The following is a 23385-nucleotide window of genomic DNA, read 5'->3' on the forward strand; positions in this document are numbered from 1 at the left end:
TTCACTCTGCCTCCTTACTACTTTTTCCACCTCCTTTCCCTTCTTTCACCACACGCTGTTAGAATTATCTGAATACAATGTGCCAATGCAATATTTGCCATCATGAGGCTACAGGTAATACTTTATTTTAATGTAATGCTCTGATATTGAACTGAGCACTGAATCTCTGCTGATCTGGGATAGTCTGTGCTGCTCCTGATCTGTTATAAAAGAGTTTGCAGGATTTTAAACCCTGCATTCCCTCACAGGGAAAGAAAAACTACCAGTAGTTACTTTGCTCTCAAGCTTGTTCTGTACGGAAAGGGGATCTTTCCATTACCAGTCACCTGATTTTGAGCCAATCGCAGGCTGATTGTGGAACCTGCCCAGTATTAGTCTGGTTGGTGTGAGCAGGATTGAGAGCCCAAGGAGACCTTTAATCCTGGGGTAGATTACATTGTGAACAGGTGCTGAAAGGCAAATGGGATTCTGACCTCTGCATCGAGAGAATTGAACCCAAAGGGGTTTAAATCCTGGAACGGTGATTGTAGCTCAGGATGTCAGGATGGTGTGTGGCTTGGAAGGAAATCTATATGAATAGCCCGTCTTTCAAATGACTGCTAGTACCTTTAAACAGCAAGTGGCTGGTGATCAGTAGCTGCACCCATCTCCATTGCTGGGGAGTGTAGATGATGTTAGGGTTTCTTAATCATATGCCATTTTGTGAATGGTAACAATCCAGCCTGAGGACTAGGGGGCATTGTCCAAATATTTGAGCCAAACCTTTGGGAAAAACCCCTGTCAGTTTCTGTTGTAATTTCAGATCTGAAAGTGATATGTGTTTGTTGTCAACACCTATCGAGGGATATGGAGCATGTGGCACTCGGTCACAGATCAGCTATAATTTTGTCGAATAGCTGATCAGATGTAATGGGTTACATGGCCTCCTTCTGTCCCTATGATCCTAATGGAACCCACTTCCCCCTTCCTGTCGTCTCCACCAAACAAGCATCCTCGAATTAAAGCTGAGATCTTTTGTTTTTAACCACAGGGGACTCAGCCCAGTTCCAGACGAACAAATCATCGAAATGTATGAAGGGACCCATGTTCCTCTGGAGCACATGAGTGATTTCTATGGCAAGGTGAATGTATTGAAATATTTTGATGTCAGCCTGTTCCCTATGTGACTGCTGGGGCAGGCTGCATTACCTGAACTTGTACAATGAAAGATATCTGCCTGCACCTCCTCTGTGGTTGTGTTTGTGCCTTGGAGCAGAAACATCTGGTGTCTGTTACTGTGCCTGAGGTTTTCTGTGACAGATGGGCATCGCAGGAGCTACTGTTTTTTTTAATTAACTTGCAAAACATCATTTTAGGCTGAACTTTGTTAACTTAAATTTGCACCCTTGATTTCCTGTCAACACATTTTGGAACAGTTGAGATCTAGTGTGATCTATTCCTTTAGAATCAAACAGGACAGGAGTCCAATCTGCCCACTGTGCCTGTGCAGACACTTTGTAATAGTTATCCAGTTAATTTTCCAATCCCTGCTGTTTCCCTGTGGCTCTACTTTATTACTAATGCCCAGTTGCTTTTTGAAAATTGAGATTCAATCTACTTTTACAGTGCTTGTATATTTAAAAAAAAAAAATTCCTCTTCCCTCAATTTATTTTGGCATTAGTGTTAAAGTTTCGTTCACTGCTGACTTGTCTGCCAGTGAAAGCAACTTCTCCTATTTAAACCCTTTGTAATTTTGAACATCTCAAGTAAACCTCGCCTGAATCTGCTCAGTTCGGATGAGATCTCAAGCTGAAGCCCTACTGGAGACACAAATATTTGGCATAACATCCATGTTTTTGTGCACTTCTCATTTTTAAAAAATTCATTCACAGGATGTGGCATCACTGATTAGGCCAGCCAATGTGTTGATTGTTAAATGTCAACAGAGAGGCATTATTGCCCATTGCTAATTGCCCAGAGGGCAATTAAGTGTCAATGTTGCTGTAGGTCTGGAGTCACAATTAAGTTGGACCAAGTAAAGACTGCAATTCATTTCCCTAAAGGACATTAGTGAATCAGATGTGTTTTTCCTAACACTCAGCAATGCTTTCATGGTCATCACTAGACTCTTAATTCCATATTTTCATTTAAATCAAATTTCATCAGTTGCCAAGGCAGGACTTAAGACTATAAGACATAGGAGCGGAAGTAAGGCCATTCGGCCCATCGAGTCCACTCAGCCATTCGATCATGGCTGATGGGCATTTCAACTCCACTTACCCGCATTCTCCCCGTAGCCCTTAATTCCTGTGTAATAAAGAATTTATAAATCTCTGCCTTGAACATTTAGCATCCCACCCTCCACTGCACTCTGCGGCAATGAATTCCACAGGACCGCCACTCTCTGGCTGAAGAAATGTCTCTGCATTTCTGTTCTGAATTTAGCCCCTCTAATTCTAAGGCTGTGTCCACTGGTCCTAGTCTTCTCGCCTAACGGAAACAATTTCCTAGCATCCACCCTCTCCAAGACTTGTGCCCAGATTTCCAGAACATTACAGCTGTCTTTGGATTAATAATCTTGTGATACTGCCACTTATAGCATCCTGGTCTTTATAAGTATATCAGATGTAGTTGAATTCCCCACTGCCACAGGTCTTTCTACTCTCACTCCTTATTTAAAATTCAATCATTTTGCTTTCCTTATTACCTTCCTTCCAAAACAAGCACTTCTTGACATTATATTTTATCCTCTGTCTCTCCCTACTCCAGCAGCCTGTTCCTATCCTTCTGAAGATTGTTGCTAAACTCCTTGCTGTTTATATACATTTTTGGGTTTTATGTCATGTGAAAACTTTGAAATAAAGCCCCACCTGTTCAGGTGCAGAGTTGAGTGTTTGCATTGAATCCCAGTACTTCTCTGGTTTTGTTTGATTTAACTTTATACATGGCTTTGCTATTAAATTGCAAATTTGGGCATTTTTTTTTAAAGTGGTGAATATTTTAAAAGCTGTTTTGTGCTTTTCATGCCATCCAATGATTTTCATTGCATTTCTTTAATTAGAGTTCTCATGGCTTCACAATGAAACAATTCATGGACATATTTTCACTGCCAGAGCTGACTCTGCTTTCCTGTGTCAATGACTATTTTATCAAGCAGAACATCGACTTTGAGCCAGTTTATCTTTACAAGGATGTTAAGGTAAGATACGAGAGTTTTTTTTTATTCCCAGTGTGATATCCTTGCTCGCCTTCCTAGGAGACTATGAACACCTTGAGCCAGTTGACCTCCAGACTGTTGAAGTGGTTTGCCAGGTGAGAGGTTTGGCTGATATTTCAATGGGTGCGTTGAGGTGCAGAGATTGAGAGATCAGGTTTCTGATGGCTGTTCATCAAAATTGGCTCGGTTGGGGTTCCAGAATGAAATGTTGGCCCATAACTAATTGTGAAGCAAAAGGAATGACTGATAAATCTGATCTTGAAATTCAACATTTAGCAGCAACCGGGGTGAAAGTTCACATTCTTCTCAATTCATCATTGACAGGAGGTAATCCGAGATGTCCACGTTAAAGGAATATTGTATGGAGCAGTTGAACAAGATATTGGTATGTATATCAGCAATTGCGTTGCACAACTCATGGTAGATTTTTCACGATGGATATGGTGGCATAGCAGTAATGATGTTGGACTGGTAACAGAGGTCTAGACTGATACTCAAATGATGGAAGTTCAAATTCCACCACGGAAACTGGAGGGGAGTTTAAATTCAGCTAAGGGTTCAAAAAAGATTTACAAGGATGTTGCCAGGGTTGATGGATCTGAGCTACAGGGAGAGGCTGAACAGGCTGGGGCTGTTTTCCCTGGAGCGTCGGAGGCTGAGGGGTGACCTTTTTGAGGTTTACAAAATTATGAGGGGCATGGATAGGATAAATAGACAAAGTCTTTTCCCTGAGGTTGGGGGAGTCCAGAACTAGGGGGCATAGGTTTAGGGTGAGAGGGGAAAGATATTAAAGAGACTGAAGGGGCAACTTTTTCACGCAGAGGGTGGTACTTGTATGGAATGAGCTGCCAGAGGATGTGGTGGAGGCTGGTACAATTGCAACATTTAAGAGGCATTTGGATGGGTATATGAATAGGAAGGGTTTGGAGGGATATGAGCCAGGTGCTGGCAGGTGGGACTAGATTGGGTTGGGATATCTGGTCGGCATGGACAGGTTGGACCGAAGGGTCTGTTTCCGTGCTGTACATCTCTATGACTCTAATAAATTTAATATAAATCTATTCTAATTTTATACTATATAGGGTATGTAACTATGGATTACAGCTACTTTGATTGCTGGATTATTAAAACCCAGCTTGTTTATCTTATTTGGTCTGTCCTCCACATGACTCCTGACCCACAACCTTTTTGAATGGATGAGTAGGCCACTCCATTTTATCAAACCACTTGAGATAAGTCCAATAGAATGTAGTGGTTCAAGGAGGTAGCTCACCACTCACCTTCTCAAAGGCATTTGCGAATGGACCAAGGCTAATGATGTTCATGTACCCAGAACAACTTTAAATTATAATACTTTGTGATTGCATCAGAAACCACCTAAAAAGTTCAAACTCTCCCCATTATTTTATTTTCCATTTAAGTTGTTTATCGCACAAAGAGGAATTGAGATGGACTCAGTGTTACGTGATCCCTGATTTCCATCACATCATCATTGGCAGCTGTGCTTTCAGTCGCTAAGATCTCGGCACTAAAATACTCTGTCCAAGCCTTTCCATGCTTTTTGTTAATCACTGAAGACATGTTTCTGTGCTTTTAGCCATTTGCCCTAACATCCCCTTATGTGTCAAGTTTTGTTTAATAATATCTCAATGAGGTGTCTCAGGGAACATTTTATAATGTTCAATGGACAACGGAAATGCAAGTTGGTGGTTGTTTTAGTAGGCTAGTGGATAGCTTTGTCTATTAGACAATTTTGACTCTGTTTTATATAAAGTGCAGGAGTAAATGAAGAAAATGGAATCTAGGTTAACTGAAAAGAGAGCTATTTTTAAATGGCCAAAATAGCTTCTGATTCACCTACAGGCTGCCAGCCTTTCTCTCTCTTTCCCCGTGCGCTCTCATTATTCTGTGCCTATCTGAAATTGCAGTTTCCTCTTTGATATTGACCAATTCAATACTTGTTTCTTTCTTTCTTTCTTTCTTTAAAGCAATATTTCTTACTTCCCTCTTCTAACGTTTTTAATGTTGCATCAAAGATTGGCAGCAATATTCTGGAGTACAAGTTAAAAGTAGAAACAATTGATCAAGAGCTTACTTACAGCGTTTCCTCTAAATTCTCTTCTTTTTCTTTTATCTGTCATGGGATGTGGTCAGTCAAACATTGATTTCCCAATTTGTTTTGGAAATAAGTGGCTTGTGATGCCATTTCAGAGGGCAGTTATGAGTCAGTCACATTCCTGTGGATCTGGAGTCACATATAAGCCAGACTGGGTAAGGATGGCAGATTTCCTTCCTTAGGTTCACTAATGTACTTTAATAGGCCAAAGCCCACATGGCTGGGTTTTGATGAGAATTGATGATAGTTTCATGGTCATCATTACTGAAACTGGCTTTTAATTCCCGATTTTTATTCATTGAATTTGCCATATTGGGGTTTGAACCTTTTGTTCCTGGGACATCAGACTGGATCTCTTGATTATTAGATCAGCGACAAAATCATTACACCACTATCTCCCTCCATTGAGCATATCTTTCATGTTTTCTCAGTGTGTCAGGAATCAGTGGAATGAATAACACTGAAACTAAATTTAGTCCTGGGGTACTCTCAATTTCTTGGGAAACTATTGTTAGAAATGGGGAAAAGCGTTGTTTTTGCAGATATAGGGAAAGCATACAGAAAAGGGGTACAGCAAGAGAACTATTAACCCTGCAGGTATTTAGGGAAGAGTATCTCTACTTTTCAGTGTATAATTGTGGTTAATTAAATACTAACTGTAGAGTGTAATTATTATAGCAAATAAGTTCTTTTTAAAAATTATGTTTTCAGCAAAAAGCTGAGATAACCGAAATGCTTGGGCTATACAAAATGATACAAGTTAATGAAATGTCCGAGGATGGAATGTACCAGCAGAATTGATACAAAATGTTAACCAGATCTTGATGTACTGTCGACAAAATAATGTGTGTGTCAGCACTTAGAGAGGAAGGTTGCTAACCTGGGGAAGGGGGCAATGGGCGTGGAGCATAGATGGGCAGAGGCAAAATACTAAGAGAGATTGGGTAATGCAGGAGTCGGGAGAGGTGACCTCACGCAGCTCAGAAGTATAACTGTGTAGTAGTTTGAATAATCATCACTTCAATTGCTTTCTGCAATTGGGGTCCTTTCTTGCAAGATCGTAAAATAAATTGTCTTGTTTCCAGCTTTGGTCGTCTCGTATAATTTCATTGAGTTTGTTTCTTACACCATGATAATGGGCTGTGGTTCCCAGCACACACACACACACACACAGGCACAGAGACACACACTCACACACAGGGACACACGCAAACACGCACACAGACACACGCACACCCAACAGTGTCCTCCCAGCAATTTAATGCTGGGAAATGGACATTAATTTCTTTACTGAGAGCCTGCCACTCCTTTCTTGGGAGAAATCTTGCCTTGGAGAGCTGCCAACCAATCAGATGGTGAAAAGCCCTACCACTGGGAGATGCTGCTGAGTCAATGGCTGTGCCCAACGCTGAGGATCCCAGAGTGACTCCTGAGTGCAAGGTCACAGTGAAGTGGGGGTGGGGTGTGTTAAGGAATGAGAGTTGGAGAGATGGGGTTTGCAATTGAAGGCAGCTTTTCAAAGCACCTGAGGGATGAAGTTTCAAGTACCAGAAGACATAATCTCAGAATAAGGATACATTTTAAGGCAGAAATGAGGAGGAATTTGTTCTCCCAGAGGGTGGTGAATCTGTGGAATTCTTTACTGCAGTGCGCTTTCGAGCCTGGGCCATTAAGTACATTCAAGGCTGAGATAGATGGATTTTTAATCACATTTGGATTCTAGGATTATGTAGATAGGGCAGCAAAGTGAAGTTGAGGATTATCAGATCAGCCATGATCTCTGGATGATGGAGCAGACTCGATGGGCCAAATGGTTTATTTCTGTTCCTAAGTCTTATGGTTGATCTGGAGGATAGGAATAGGGCTGGGAGGTGGGGAGATGAATGCCTGTTATGGGCTGTGAGGGCATAAAAGGGGGTCCCAACATCAGCCCAGAAAGTTAAAACTGCTTGACTTCCCATGTGGTGTGCAGTTTGCCTACAATGGAGTGAAATAGAACTTGTGTTCAGAGACAGCTCACTTCCTGCCTGAAAGGAGGTCATTTTAGACAAGCCCAACACATTTTGGCTTGTCACCCTATTGCAGTTAAAATAGAGCTCACTTCTAGCTTATCTACCTGGATTTGATTTGTGTACCATGTTGTGTTCTAAGGTGTTGCTGAAATTAAAATGTAGTGTCTGGTATACTGCTGTGTTAAAAAAAAACTTACCAATACCTTTCCTTTAAATCAGATAAATACATATCTCATGAGGAGAAAACCAGTGCTGTTTTGGGAAGATTGATTGACAGTGGCAAGAAACTTTTCCTAATAACAAACAGCCCTTTCAGTTTTGTGTAAGTGACTTTCCTGATTCTAATGTCATGTGAAGATGGTAATCTGACTGAATAGAAATGCATGGATTTCATTGGTTCAAGAAGGTAGCTTGCTGTTACCTGGTCATGGGCAATTAGGAATGGGCATTAAATACTGTCTTGGTCAGTGATGCCCACATCTGATGAATGAAAAAATAATTTTTTGAAATGCCTTGGTAGAGCAAAATGTGTTTTTTGAGAAATATGCACTGGCAGTGATTTAAAATGAGCCCAGTGGTTATATTATTGATGGTTGTGTTCCCCTTGTGATAGTGATAAAGGAATGCAGTACATGGTCGGCAAAGATTGGCGAGACCTATTTGACATCATCATTGTTCAGGCTGAGAAGCCAGCTTTCTTCAACGATAACCGAAGGTCAGTGCAGTAGGATTTCAGTGGAACAGGTTCATTGCCGTGTTTTTCAGTGGGAGTGAAAATTGATCTTTAGTGCTGTTTGAAAACTTACCTCTAAAGTTCTCCGATTTTTCCGTAGACCATTCAGGAGAGCAAATCAGAGAGATAAATTGCATTGGGACAAAATCAGCAAATTAGAGAAAGGCAAGATCTACAAACAGGTAAATGCCTTCATTATGTCTGACTGTTAACTGTGCAGAATCTTAATTTCATGTTATTTTGGAATATTGTGTGCAATTCCGGTCTCCCTGCTATAGGGAGGATGTTGTGAAACTTGAAAGGGTTCAGAAAAGATTTACAAAGATGTTGCCACAGTTGGAGGGTTTGAGCTATATGGAGAGGCTGAATAGAGTGGGGCTGTTTTCCCTGGAGCGCGGAGGCTGAGGGGTGACCTAAGAGAGGTTTATAAAATCATGAAGATGTGGATAGAGTAAATAGACAAGGTCTTTTCCCTGGTGTGGGGGAGTCAAAAACTAAAGGGCATGGGTTTAAGATGAGAGGGGAAAGATATAAAAGAGACCGAAGGGGCAACTTTTTCATGCAGAGGGTGATGCATGTATGGAATGAGCTGCCAGAGGAAGTGGTGGAGGCTGGTACAATTATAACATTTAAAAGGCATCTGGATGGGTTGATGAATCGGAAGGGTTTAGAGGGATATGGGCCAAATGCTGCCAAATGGGACTACGGCTAGTTCTTCTGTAACGCGATGGTTGCGTTCTTGTGCAACCCCACATTATAGAAAAATTGTGCTTTGGCAACACTTTAAGCACTGTTTCTAATGTAATCGTGTTACAACCAACACATGTTTTAAAAGTTCGCACTTTAAAAAGTGTCCCCAATTTGTCAATCACTACACAGCAAATTTGCGTTAACAAAACGCGTGTTATAGCGGAACGGCCTGTAGATTTATTTAGGATATCTGGTTGACATGGACGAGTTGGACTGAAGGGTCTGCTTCTGTGCTGTATATCTCTGACTCTGAATAATAAGGATCATTTTTACATGATTCTAATTCCTCTGATCGATTTAAATGTTAATAAATCAGAATTATTATCAACAAAAAAATTACCTGAATGATTCTTTTGTTTTTGCCCCTCAAATAATTGAAATTTCTGGATCATCTACTAAAATTGACAACAAGGCCACTAAGCTTAATTTCAAAGCTCAGTACACTGGGGATTCTGTCAAGTATATGACTGTATAAACTATATCATAATCCACAGTATAACTAGTGGTTTCCATGCAGCCTTCGTGTACTGTTAGGAAGATGTGGGTGTCCTATACCTTGAAGATAGTTAAAATTAGCAGTGACAGCACCAAGTGTGCTGCAGCTACTAGGTTAACTAGTTGCCAGGAAATGACAAAACATATTCAAAATAGGCCAACCAGTTTAAATTATACCCCGGAAAATACCAAATTCCAATCAAGTTTGAATTGAGTATATTGACAATCTTAAAAGTCAATGATACAATTCGATGCTTTGGAGTATAAGACTGGGGAAAATTGAACATTTGGGAGGTGAACTGTCACCAGACCAACACTGTAGACTGCTAGTCAGAACTCTGTCTAGCAGAGATACCTGTCTAGAGAAGATGTTTGCACAGAGAAAAGCCTCAACACTGACCTGGAGAGGCACTCTACTGACAAAGTTAGAGAGAAGATTTGATCGCTGGCTGGTTTTAAAAATTTGAGTATTGGTAAATCCTAATTGGGAGTTTTATTGGACAAGTATTATAGAAGGGAAGGTAAACAATAGGAATTGTAAGTAGTTGTTAGTTAATTATTCTCTGTTATACTTTAAGAAATAAAGTTGTTAATTTTTACTTCAGAGAGTTTTTGGCCACTCGAAATTTTGCAGATTACTTTTCTTTTCTGTGTTGCTGGTTTTAAATTAAGTAGGAGGGTTTACCCTGTGCCGTAACAGGACATTTGTTTAATAGAAGGCGTGTCAAATTATTTTAATGACACAAGGGACAAATGTTTAATTTTTTTTTCATGATTGTTTGAAGTGTTTTTGTACTAAATGTAATGATCCAATCATTTGAATTAAGCAAAATTAACAATGCAGCAAGGTGGTAGTGTAATGTGTAAAAATATTTAAATGATCTTATTGTTTGAATGAAGTGACTTCGGTGATGTAGCGCATAATTCATTTCATAGAGATTTACAAATAATAATTCTTTGCAGTTAATGGAATGGTGTATCGTTTTCTGATTTGTCACTTGTTTTGCATATTACTATGTTCAAAGTAGATAGATATAAAATAAACAGAAAAATTCCTCCTACATTAATTTAGACTTTTCTTAGGATGGAATGAGCCCTTCTTCACTGAAGTAATAAATGAATTGAATTGAATTATCTTTATTGTCACATACTCAAATGAGTGAAAAGTTTACTAGCCATCACTGACAGTGCCATCTTGAGTACAAAGATACCTAGGTACCAATTCTTAAGTACAAGTTCTTAGGAAGAAAATATAGAAACGTAAAGAAATTAAAAAATCCTTTTAAATGATCCTTTTACCGAAAATCATTGACAGCTTATTGATTACTTTGCGAGCTTTTAAGTTCCTGAGCCCCATGAAAATTGGACAATCTGGCATTTGACCTTGATGAAGGAGCCACACTCTGAAAAGCTTCTGATTTCACATAAACTTGTTGTACTATAATCTGGCATCCTATGAGATTCTGTCTTAACAGTTTGGACTGATGCAATTATCAGTCCTGCTGTTAATGGACATCTCCCTATTCCTTGGTTCTTGTTTAGTTAGGGTTTGCACTTGTATCAATGTTTATTTACCATCCAGAAATTTATTTTGGGAAAGGTAAGCTGCAGGCTTTAGACTTCAGTCTGAATGGCATTTTAATCTCAAACTTTGTTTACACCCAGGGCAACCTGTACGAATTTTTAAAGCTCACTGGATGGACTGGCTCGAAGGTACTTTATTTTGGGGATCACATTTACAGTGATCTGGCTGTAAGTATAATGGTGCCACTATTAAATTAACTAAATTCAAGTAGCCTGTACTATATTAAATATAATGGAACATTTAATTTGTGCTGTGACGAAGCACTGGTGTAATGGTATTGTCACTAGACTAGTAAGCCAGTGACCCAGGCCATTTCTTTGGAGACATAGGTTCGAATCCCACCGTGACAGATGGTGAAATTCTAAATGCAATCAATAAATCTGGAATTAAAAGCTCAATTACTGGTGTCCATGAAGCCATTGTTGATTGCCATAAAAATCTTCTGGTCCACTATTTTCCTCTAGGGAAGAAAATCTGCTGGGCATTAGTAGGAGAACGGGAAGGACAGAAAGAGGCTGGAATGTTTAATTTATAAAATGATCAATGTTAAGTATGTGGAGATTCTGCATTGCTCTCTTGTGCTTTATCTGAACCCACAAATGTGTGGATCCCCCAAAATCGAATATTCCAAGCTCGTTTCACAGAATCGTAGAATCCTTACAGTGTGGTAGCAGGCCATTCGACCCATCGAGTCCACACCGACCCTCTGAACAGCATCCCATCCAGACGCACCCATTTACCCTATCCCTGTAACCCTGCACTTCCCATGGCCATCCACCTAACCTGCACATCTTTGGACTGTGGAAGGAAACCGGAGCACCCGGAGGAAACCCACACAGACATGAGGAGAATGTGAAACTCCACGCAGGCAGTCACCTGAGAGTGGAATTGAACCCAGGTCCCTGGCACTGAGAGGCAGCAGTGCTAACCACTGAGCCACTGTGCTGCACCCTTCGAATAGTTATGGCACAGAAGGAGGCCATTCAGTCCATTGTGCCTGCATCAGTTCTACGACCTAGAGCCAATCTCCTGCCTTTTCCCCATATCTCTGGGCATTGCTTCTAATCAAACAACCATCTGATACCCTCTTGAATTGAACCTGCCTCCACCACATTTCTGAGCATTCCATACCTTAACCACATGCTTTTTCTCACATTATTTTCACATATCACTCTAACGTTATTTGCACATCACTTTTAAATCTTTTTATCTTTTGTCGAGCTTCTCCCTACCTCTTCAGTGCATCTCGTTCATAATTTTGGAAACCTCTATCAGATCTCCTCTCAGCCTTCTTCCCTCCAGGGAGAACAATCCCAACTTCTTCAACCTATGCTCAGATCTGAAGTTTCTCATTCCTAGAACCATTTTTGTAAATTGCTTTTGCTTCTTCTTAAAGTGTTTTTCTCTGTCAGGTTTTTACTGTTGCAGAAATAATTTTAGGAAAAGACTAAAATGCAATAAAGCCGAAGAAAGGCATCTAGTTTATACTTCTGTAAATGTAAATTAGTTAAGCGTAACAAACCGATGTGCTTTGTGTCAATTCAGGATCTGACCTTGAAGCATGGCTGGAGAACAGGTGCAATTATTCCAGAGCTGCGATCAGAGATTAAAACCATGAATACAGACCAGTACAATCGGGTAGTTGTGTGGTTGCAGGGTCTCACTGGGCTGCTTGAACGCATGCAGGTAAGTGTGTCCCTTTTGATAGAGCTGTTACAACAGAGAAGGAGGCCACTTATCCCATTGATGCCATGCTAGCCCTCTGTGGAGCAATCCAATCAGTCCCATTCTTCCACTTTGTCTCTTTAGGTTGAAAAGTTTATTTCTCTCAAGTCCTTATCCTGATTTACTTTTTTCAAATCATTCCACATTCTCTGCTTCCACTACTCTCGCAGGCCAAGAGCTCTAAGCCATTATCATTCACTGTGAAAACTTTTCTTCCTCTCACTCCTCCAGCATTTAGAGTCATAACTTGTCCAAAACCTTAAATCCCTAAAGCCTGCACCATCAGCTAATGGAAACAGCTCTCCTTGGTCAATTTCAAATCTTATTGTCATGTACATCTCTAGCAAAATACCAGCATCTGTCAAGAGAAACCTGATATTTCTAAAGCTATCTCTGCTTCAGAGGAATGTCTTTCAATCCTTTTGTCAGAATGTGAAAACTTGAACACCCTTTATAAGTTTAAAAATCATACCTCTGGTCTCTTCTAAATGATAGCAATTCTAGAAAGTGGTTCTTCAGCCCATTAGTCAATGTCTGCTCTTCAATCAGAGCTAACTTTCTTTTGCATCATTGAACACCCCTGCTGTCACAACCTAGGGGACAAAAACACTGAACTGGGCCTGTCCTATAAATATAGTGGTAGCAAGCCTGGATCAAAGGCCATGAGTTTTTTTAGTCAGTAGCTCAACTCCTGTCTCCCCAAAGCCTATCCATTTCTACAAGGCACAGGTCAGGAGTGTGATGGAATACTCCGCAGTCGTCTGGATAATTGCTCCAACAAAATTTAAGAAATTTGACAAAGCAGCCACTTCATTGGCACGCCATTTAAAACCTTCAACGTTCACTGGGCTGCTTTGATATCTCCTTCAAGACCCATTACCCTTAATACGTAGAACAAAGGTTCATGGGAGCATCGCACTTGCACGTACCCCTCCAAGCCACTCCCCATCCTTACTTGAAACTGCATCACAGTGGAAGACACCAACAGCATACCAGAATTTCAAGACCGGCAGGGGCAGAGGTGAGTGTAATGACCATCACTAAGGAGAAAATGCTGGGGAAGCTGAAAGGGCTGATGGTGGATAAATCACCCAGATCGGATGGGCTACATTCCAGAACTCTGAAGGAGATAGCTGAGGAAAGTGTGTAGGCATTGGTGGTGATCTTTCAGGAATCACTGGAGTCAGGGAGGGGTCCTAGAGGACTGGAAAATGGCTAATGTAATACCTCTGTTTAAGAAGGGAGTGAGGCAGAAGATAGGAAAGTGTAGGCTGGTAGGCCTGACCTTAATTGTTGGTAAGCTTTTGGAGTCCATTATTAAGGATGAGATTGCAGATTACTTGGAAGCGCATGATAAAGTTCGGCTGAGTCAGCACAGCTTTGTCAACAGGAAGTCATGCCTGATAAATCTGTTAGAATTCTTTGAGGAGGTAACAAACAGGTTAGACAAAGGAAAGCCAGTAGACATGATCTATTTGGATTTCCAGAAGGCCTTTAACAAGGTGCCACCCAGGCGCCTACCAAATAAGATAAGAGCCTGTGATGTCAGGGGCAAGGTGCTGGCTTGGATAGAGATTTGGTTGAACCAGAGAGTAGGGATAAAGGGGTTTTTCTCAGGATGGAAGCCAATGACTAGTGGAGTTCTGCAAGGTTCTGTATTGGAATCACACTTACATGTTGCACATTAACAATCTGGATGAAGGAACTGAGGGCATTGATGCTAAATTTACAGATGACACAAAGATAGGTAGATGGACAGGCAGTGTTGAGGAGGTGGGAAGGTTACAGAGGGATTTGGAAAGTGAGCAAAGAAGTGGCAGATGGAATACAATGGGGCAGCATGATGGCTCAGTTGCCTAACACTGCTGCCTCACAGTGCCAAGGACGCAGGTTCAATTCCAGCCTCTGGCAACTGTCAGTGTGGAATTTGAACATTCTCCCTGTGTGCTCCAATTTCCTCCCACAATCCAAAGATGTTCAGGTTTGGTGGTTTGGACATGCTAAATTGCCCAGGGATGTGCAAGTTAGGTGGATTAGCCATGGATAATGCTGGGTTACACGAATAGGGTAGAGGGGGTGGGTCTGGATGGGTTACTCTTCGGCGGGTGGGTGTGGACTCGTTGGGCTGAATGTCCTGCTTTCACACTGTAGGGGTTCCTAACCTATGATCTATGGTCAGCGGAGAGTCGGTGTGGAGATGTTGTGCCGAATGGCCTATTTCCATACTGTAGGGATTCTGGGATTGTATGAATGTGGGAAAGTGTGAGATTAAGCACTGTGGTAGGAAGAATAGAGACGTACACTATTTTCTGAACAGGGAAAGGCTTCGAAATTCTGGAGCATAAAACGACTTGGGAGTCCTAGTTCAGGATTTTCTTAAGGTTTAATGTGCAGGTTTAGTTGGCCGTTAGGAAGACAAATGTAATGTTAGCATTCATTTTAAGAGGGCAAGGAGATGTAAGCAGAGGTGTACAGCTGAGGCTGGAAAAGCAGTTTTGGGCCCCATGTCTGAGGAAGGATGTGCTGGCATTGGATGGGATTCAGACGAGGTTTTGAAGACCGATCCCTGGGACGAAAGGCTTGTCAAATGAGGAGTGGCTGAGGAGTCTGGGTTTGTACTCCGAGTTTAGAAGGATGAGAGGAGATCTGATTGAAACTTACAGGTTACTGAGAGACCTGAATAGAGTGGACATGGAGAAGATGTTTCCCTGAGTAGTAGAGTCTAGGACCCAAGGCACAGCTGCAGAGTGAAGGGACAACCTTTTATAATGCAGATAAAGAGGAATTTCTTCAGCTAGAGGGTGATTATTCTGTGGAGGAGAAAGTGAAGACTGCAGATGCTGGAGATCAGAGCTGAAAATGTGTTGCTGGAAAAGCGCAGCAGGAATGAAGAAGGGCTCATGCCCGAAACATCGATTCTCCTGCTCCTTGGATGCTGCCTGACCTGCTGCGCTTTTCCAGCAACACATTTTCAGCAGTGATTATTCTGTAGAATTCATTGCTACAGAGGATTGTGGAGGCCAAGTCATTGAGTGTATTTGAGATTGAGATGGATAGGTTCTCCACTGGCCAGGGGATCAAGGGTACTGAAAGAAGACAGGAGGATGGGGTTGAGAAACGTATCAGTCATGATCGAATGGCAGAGTAGACTCGATGGGCTGAATGCCTAATTCTGCTTCTATTTCTTGTGAGCTGTATGATCTTTTACAATTGCTGGGCCAATATTCTATAATCGTCTTGCTAACACCACATGAAGTACAGTGATTCAAGAAGACAGATCACCACCACCATCTGAATAATAATTAGGGATGGGCAATAAACACGGACCTTGCTAGGAAAACCCATGTCCTGTGACTTAATAAAACAATTAAGAAGTTCTGATTTAATTCTTTGAAGAGATAACAAGTAGGTTAGACCAGGGAAACCCAGTGGATGTTATCTACCTAGACTTCCAAAAGGCCTTTGATAAGGTGCCTCACGGAAGGCTGCTGAGTAAGGTGAGGGCCCAAGGTGTTCGAGGTGAGCTACTGGCATGGATTAAGGATTGGCTGTCTGACAGAAGGCAGAGAGTTGGGATAAATGGTTCTTTTTTGGAATGACAGCTAGTGACAGGTGGTGTCCCACAGGGTTCAGTGTTGGGACTGCAGCTGTTCACTTTATATAATAATGATCTGGATGAAGGGACTGGGGCCATTCTGGCGAAGTTCACTGATGATACAAAGTTAGGTGGAGAAGCAGGTAGTTCTGAGGAGGTGGGGATGCTGCAGAAAGATTTAGACAGTTTAGGAGAGTGGTCCAAAAAATGGCTGATGAAATTCAACATGAGCAAATGCGAGGTCTTGCACTTTGGAAAAAAAGAATACAGACATGGAATATTTTCTAAATGGTAAGAAAATTCATAAAGCCAGAGTACAAAGGGATCTGGGAGCGCTAGTCCAGGATTCTGTAAAGGTTGACTTGCTGGTTGAGTCCGTGGTTAAGAAAGCAAGTGTAATGTTGTCATTTATCTCAAGAGGGTTGGAATGTATAAGCAACGATGTGTTACTCAGACTTTATAAAACTCTGGTTAGGCCCCATTTAGAATACGGTGTCTAATTTTGGGCCCCACACCTCAGGAAGGACATACTGGCACTGCGGCATGCCCAGTGGAGATTCACACGGATGATCCCTGGAATGGAAGGCCTAACATACGATGATCGTCTCAAGATCCTGAGGTTGTATTCACTAGAGTTTAGAAGGTTGAGGGAGATCTGATAGAAACTTACAAGATAATGCAAGGTTTAGAAAAGGTGAAGGCTGGGAATTTGTTTCTGTCAGATGTGGATACCAGGACATGTGGGCACAGCCTTAGAAATTAGAGGGGGTCAATTTAAAATGGAAATGATGAGCCATTTCTTCACCCAGAGTCTGGTGGGTCTGTGGAATCCATTGCCATGGAGTGCAGTGGAGGCCAGCGTGTTAAATGTCTTCAGGGCAGAGATTGATAAATTCTTACTCTTGCAAGGAATCAAGGGATACGGGGAGAGTGCGGGTAAGTGGCGTTGAAATGCCCATCGGCCATGATTGAATGGTGGAGTGGACTCTATGGGCTGAATGGCCTTATTTCCACTCCTATGTCTTATAGTCTTATGATGATGTGTGGTGAAATTATTAAGAGAGAGATCATAGGATGTTTGAGCTTGAGTGCTCCACTCTATAGGTTTGAGATTCCGTTTCATTCCCTCAAACTGATGCAAGTGCAGTTTGTGGGGAATAAGGTCAGGAAATTAAATCTAAAGTGTATGTAAGTTTTAGCCCTTCAACTTTAGAATCCATTTCAACCGAAAATCAGTTTTGAAAAAGAGTGGTCTTAATGATAGTTCTTTAATCTAGAACAAATACTGTTTCCTATTTCTTATTAAAATATTGATTTCTGCACAGGGATTGTTCTGTTGTTCAAACAATGCGATACTGCTCAAACTGGGAAAACTGAAATACTAGCAGAGCGTTTCTAATTCAATTAGAACATTTTAAAAGGCAAGTGCACGGTACATGATTAGGAGCAGTTGAAAGATATGGGCCAAATGCAGGAAAATGGGAGTAGATTAATTTAGGATATCTGGTCGGCATGGTCAAGTTGGACTGAAGGGTCTATTTTTGTGCTATACGTCTCTATGACTTTAAAACATAATGGGTAAATAAAACAAAAAGACTGCGGATTCTGGAGATCTGAAACAAAAACAGAAATTGCTGGAGAAACTCAGCAGGTCTGACAGCATCTGTGGGAAGAAAGCAGAGTTAACGTTTAAAGTCCAGTATCGAGTTCGGATGAAAAGTCACTGAACTCGCAATGTTAACTCTGATTCTTCCCACAGATGTTGGCAGACCTGCTGAGTTTCTCCAGCAATTTCTGTTTTTGTACTTAATCAATACTGTGTTCCTCAGATGATAGCTGCATTTTGGTCCAAGTTAATCAAAACTGACATTTCCAAGGAATTTTAATTATTGTCAAAAGTGTAAGATTCACTTGGTGTTCATTTATCCTTCCTTTATGAAACTATTTTAGATTTACGAAGATGCAGAGTCACGGATGGTGCTACAAGAATGGATCAAGGAGAGGAATGAGTTACGGTGAGTTGTAATAACCACCAAAGACATGATTATGTAAAGTCATCATTCACGCATGAGATAAAGTGTCTCTAATACAGTCACACACGCTTACTTTTTTAGCAGACTCACTGTATGCTAAAATCGATTAAATTAGTTTTGGAGAAGAAATTGTATATCATTCCCAATATTAGTTCCACCTCCCCTGCTCTGAATCTAATGCCACTTGCAGACAATGTGACTCCATGGGCCTCTGAGGCTATATTCTCTGCACCTCTTTGAAATGGTGCCACATGATCTTCTCCATCCACCTGAGAGGGCAGGCACAGCTTCAGTTTAACAGCTGGTTCCAAAGGTGGCACTTCCAATAGTGCAGCGGTCCCTCAATACCGACACTCCCAGCACAAGTGTCTGCCTCGATTCTGCACTCGGCTCTCTAGAATGGAACTTGAACATGGGTGAGGTAGTAGTAAGAAGAAAGAGGAAGGTTGGACCATGTTGGGATATGTTCCCTTTACACTAAATGTTGTCAGCTCGAAGGCATTTTGTATTCTACTATGATCCCTGTTCCTTTTTATCCTTCTCTGGAACGTTACCCATTTGTTATCCATTCCAAATTGTCTTTGAGCTGTATAGTTACCCTGGCCATTCGTGGGGGCAGTTAGTCAGCCACATTGTTGTGGGTCTGCAGTTACATGTAGGGCAGACCATGTAAAGATGACAAATTTCTTTCCCTGATGAATGATATTGAACCATATGGATGCATCTGTGTGGTTAATCTGTGGATAGCAGTTTCATGGTCACCATCACTGAGGCCAGCATTCTGTGACAAATTTATTGATTGATTTTCAATTCCTCCAGTTGCCCCAGTTGGTTTGTTGAACCCATGTCTCCACAGCATTAGCCTCTGTCTCTGAATTACCTGTTAATTGTCAATACCACTTCAGGATATTGTTGGGAACTGGGATGAGGGGCTTGGTTTTGTGTGGGGTGCTATAAATCCACCAGATCCCTGCCACGATTTAGTGCCTGGAGCAGAGTTAAGTGTTTAAGGTAAGAATGCCACTCCTCCTCTTAGGAGCAAGTCCTGATTTGGAGGTCACACTGAGACTAGTTTTCAATTCCAGGTTTTGTTAATTGTATTTAAAATCCATGATGGGCTTTGAACCTATTTCCCGATTACATTAACCTGGGCTTCTGGGTTACGAGGAGAAAGTGAGGACTGCAGATGCTGGAGATCAGAGCTGAAAATGTGTTGCTGGAAAAGCGCAGGAGGTCAGGCAGCATCCAAGGAGCAGGAGAATCGACGTTTCAGGCATAACGGCTTATGCCCGAAACGTCGATTCTCCTGTTCCTTGGATGCTGCCTGACCTGCTGCGCTCTTCTGGGTTACGAACCCGGAAACATTTTCGCTACACCACCATCTCCCCACTAGTTGTATTAAGAAGTCTGTTCCTTTGTGTTGCTAACACTGGTCACTCATTTATTTTTTGATGTTTCAGGGAAATGACCAAGACCATCTTTAACCCCCAGTTTGGGAGCATTTTTAGAACCCACCATAATCCCACCTATTTCTCCCGACGGCTCTCTCGTTTCGCTGATATATACATGGCATCCCTGAGCTGCATCTTGAGCTACAACCTGCACAACACATTCTACCCTCGGAGAACGCCACTGCAGCATGAAGCCTCACTCTGGTCAGACCAGATTGGTGCCAGCCCATCCAAGTCCCCCTATATCGAGGGGTTGGCTCAGATTAAGTGATGGCCGCATGGACCCTTCTAACTGAGTCATAAACTTCAGCCCAACACAAAACAGTTCAGAACTTTGCTTTAGTTATTTTTGTGAGTCTCTCATTGTATCTGGGCTTTCAGTGGCTGTAGCGCTAAGCTACTGGCTAAACATCGCTAGAGTGTGGTCAACTAGGCTTTCGTGTTGTTTTCCACAACGAGAGGGCAAATCGTCGCCAAAATGTCTCTTCCCACAGAGCGATAACATACTGTCTGTGGTTTTTGGTTGCCTGGGTAACACCATGGCATGCATTTGTGTGACGTGATGATGGGAGTGAAAGTGCTCACAGCCTCAATATTTGTTGAGATACAGGCAAAGTCTAGCTGATACAGACGAGAGAGAGGACTAGAAAGATTGGGGTTTGGAAGTGAAGATTCCCTGGATTCACTTGGCCCAGAACTCCTCTCTGAGTTCACTAGATGTGCTTGTAAAGCAGATTGCTAAGTGTTAGTACTGTGGGAGAATTGAGGTTACTTAATATTTACAGCCAGGAAGTGTGCTTTATTATGAAATGTTTCTGTAAACGTAAAGTAAATACATAGAGACTGACTTAAGGTTAGAACATGCGCAAAATGTACTTGCAATATTAACTCTGCTGTCTCTCTAAAGCGTGCTAGTCGTAGATTAGCAAGTGCAGTATTGGCAAATCCCTTATAAGGACATCTTTGCCAACTCCGAGTTAGTCAGTATTGATAGAATCATTCCTGTCTTGCATCTGTGTGTTTTGTATATTATTGGCTTGATCTGTTCCGTAAGTCACAAGCTGTATTTATATGTGATAAATGTTGTTCAATAGGTTTCTGAAGCAAATGCATAAAATGATAATTAGCATCTAAGAGAACGGATTGCCCACCGCTGAGAGAAATGGTCAAATAGGTGGCATTTAAAAGTGAGGAGGGCAGTGATAGGTGAAGGAGATTAGGGAAGGGAAGGTCCCGACACTGGAAACTGTGTTGCTGAGTAGAGCTTGCTGGGAAGTTGATGGGATACGCACAGAGTTAGAGTCAGGGAGCAAGCTGATGTGAAGTGCTGGCTTGAAAATCATTAACATCTTGACATTAGCCGTGTAAGACCTTGCATTTGGTCATTCTGTGGCCCGATTGCTGAAACATTTGCCACTGATTTTCGAATGTGGCTCCTCGTGTTATCCCTTTAGTATCAAGCTTTATGCTGTGCATAGTATTCCTTCAGAAATACACTTGAACATAATGTTTTATTTACACTGTTACTGATCTGGAGTGAGTATTAAAATATAATTGCATCATTACCATCTACAGAAATGTTTTGCAAATTTAAACTTCAAGAACTAAATTCTGGCTGATTATAGTTGTATAGAATTATTGAATACCGGGGGAGACCATTTGGGTGCATTCCATCTGTGCAACTCTTTGAAAGAATTAGGTCCAATCCAGTCTCTCACTCCATGGGAAACTTTGCACTTTCAAGTCTTTCTTATACTTACATTAACTGAATTTGGCCTTTAATTCCAATTCCTTCTTGGAAGTTACTCTTGAATCTTCTTGAATTGACCATTCTGATGTGAACTGTAATCCACATCATCATAATTTGTGACATATGTTTTTAAAAATCCTCATTTCCTCTTGTTCCTTAATCAATGCCCTTCTGCTAGAAACGTTCCCTATTTACTCTGTTAAAACCCAAATTCATTTTGAACACCTCTGTTAAATCTCTTGCTAGCCTCCTCTTAAGTAAGGAGAATGTTTTCAACATCTCTAGTCTTGCTACTTAACTGAAGACTCCATCCATATCAAAGGATGTTCACACATATTCACTTCTTATCATGGTTCCTTCTTCAGCCAGAATTTGCATTGTCTTATGTGTTGAATTAGTTCATAAATTTGTCTTCTGGTCTCAGTCTCCAGGGACTGGGCTGTTGAATCTTGATTTTACATTAAGAGCAGTTCCATCCCATAGAAGCAACAGACCTTCATTCTAATTGTTCAGGCTGGATCTGAACAAAACACATAAACGGTTTTAACTAGATCTATCCACAACTCTTGGCACTGCAGTAACTGTTTGAAGAATGTTATTGCCTTCTGTTCCCTGTGAGCACTGCAGGTAGTTTGTAGGAGAAACAACTGTATTTAATTTCTTAAGTTAACTTTATGCTGCTTGTGATTTGAGTGTTTGTGGTTTGTTACCCTTTTAAAGCTTTTTGATAATTTTCTTTGTTTATTACTGGCTTGGTCCTGCCTGCTAAAAATATGAGTGTGTCTTTATATTGGGCTGTACTGGGTGGGGTTGTGTTTGATTGGTTTCTGAGTGTCCTGTTCCAACAATGAGACCTTCTCTACAGTCGGTAGTCTTTTGCTCATTCATACCCCTGAACAGAGAACTGCAAACAATGAGCTTCTATTTTATGATGACTTGCAATGTCCATACTTGGGAAAATTTTGCTTGTGATTTCTAACTGGTCTCACTATTGCAGTTTGTAAAAATTCAGGGAAATTTAAAGATCCACAGATTTAAAATCTTGCCCCAAAACTCGAACTTACTTCCCAACTGAATTGAAATGCCATTTGTGAGTAAGTGGTCTTGAATGATTGTTCAATAATCTACTGAATTGAATAGTTGAATGTGTTTGACATTAACAGAATGCATCTGAAGAGATTAAAATGATCTTAATTAATGATTGTTTCAAGGAATTCTGAGTTGTTTTCTAAATGCAAGACAAAAATCAGACTATTCAACACTAAAATCCTTTAACAATTGTAATTATGGTTCTCTATTTTTCTAATGGTGTAAGTGTGTTTTATGGGAAAAGTGGTACAATCTAAGGTGATTACAGCATGCCATTGCATTGTAATCCATGTTATGTAGTACTCGCTAGTCTCAAAGCGTTTAAGCAGTGGTTGTGCAGTGAAATCTTAAGAATCTACACTTTGTGTTAAATGTTTTAGTTTAAATGTCATGCAAGTAAGTTGGGTTCCTCTCTAACAATAAGAGATAAGTGCAGATAATTTTAAAACTGCTTTTTCCCCCAAAATGTTTCATTGCAGCAAAAGGTTGCTCTGTTTCAAATACATGTGGCTAGTGTAGTTTCAGTGTACTCCGAGGTTTGCTGTAGAAAGGAGTTCTGTAAACTGAGAAGTTTAGAATGTCCATGTAATGTACGATTTTACAATAAATCTGTAGTGGGGTTTCTTTCATGTATGCAGTGCCAATAATAAAGCAACTGTAGGAGGACCAGAACAATGGAGCGGACTCCAGTTCCTTTGCAAATCGATTTTAACCATTCATTAGCAGTCGGTAAAATACTGATTGCAGCATCCTTCAGGTTTGAAGATCCAGTTGGAAATAAAACTTTGAAAAAATATGCTTAATTAAGACTAGGCTTACATTGCCTTCTTATAAACTAACAGATTTGTAACTTC

At 41.0% G+C, this 23385-nt stretch overlaps 1 protein-coding gene across 1 annotated transcript in view; it reads left to right on the plus strand.

Moving 5' to 3' along the window:
• The window catches only part of nt5dc3 (5'-nucleotidase domain containing 3), a 35979-nt gene extending 13338 nt beyond the window's left edge, over positions 1 to 22641 (plus strand). Inside the window, exons 5-14 of the mRNA XM_043709930.2 lie at positions 1031 to 1121; positions 3042 to 3179; positions 3522 to 3582; positions 7545 to 7647; positions 7939 to 8040; positions 8159 to 8240; positions 10969 to 11055; positions 12434 to 12574; positions 18159 to 18223; positions 19702 to 22641. Coding sequence (XP_043565865.2) covers positions 1031 to 1121; positions 3042 to 3179; positions 3522 to 3582; positions 7545 to 7647; positions 7939 to 8040; positions 8159 to 8240; positions 10969 to 11055; positions 12434 to 12574; positions 18159 to 18223; positions 19702 to 19963 — 1132 coding nt within the window. The 3' untranslated portion in view covers positions 19964 to 22641. The remainder of the gene's footprint in view (positions 1 to 1030; positions 1122 to 3041; positions 3180 to 3521; positions 3583 to 7544; positions 7648 to 7938; positions 8041 to 8158; positions 8241 to 10968; positions 11056 to 12433; positions 12575 to 18158; positions 18224 to 19701) is intronic.
• Positions 22642 to 23385: the final 744 nt, after the last annotated feature.

The sequence above is a fragment of the Chiloscyllium plagiosum genome, unplaced genomic scaffold, assembly GCF_037043375.1.
Source record: "Chiloscyllium plagiosum isolate Xiang-an unplaced genomic scaffold, Cpla_swu_hap1 HiC_scaffold_19, whole genome shotgun sequence".
Taxonomy (NCBI): Eukaryota; Metazoa; Chordata; class Chondrichthyes; order Orectolobiformes; family Hemiscylliidae; genus Chiloscyllium; species Chiloscyllium plagiosum.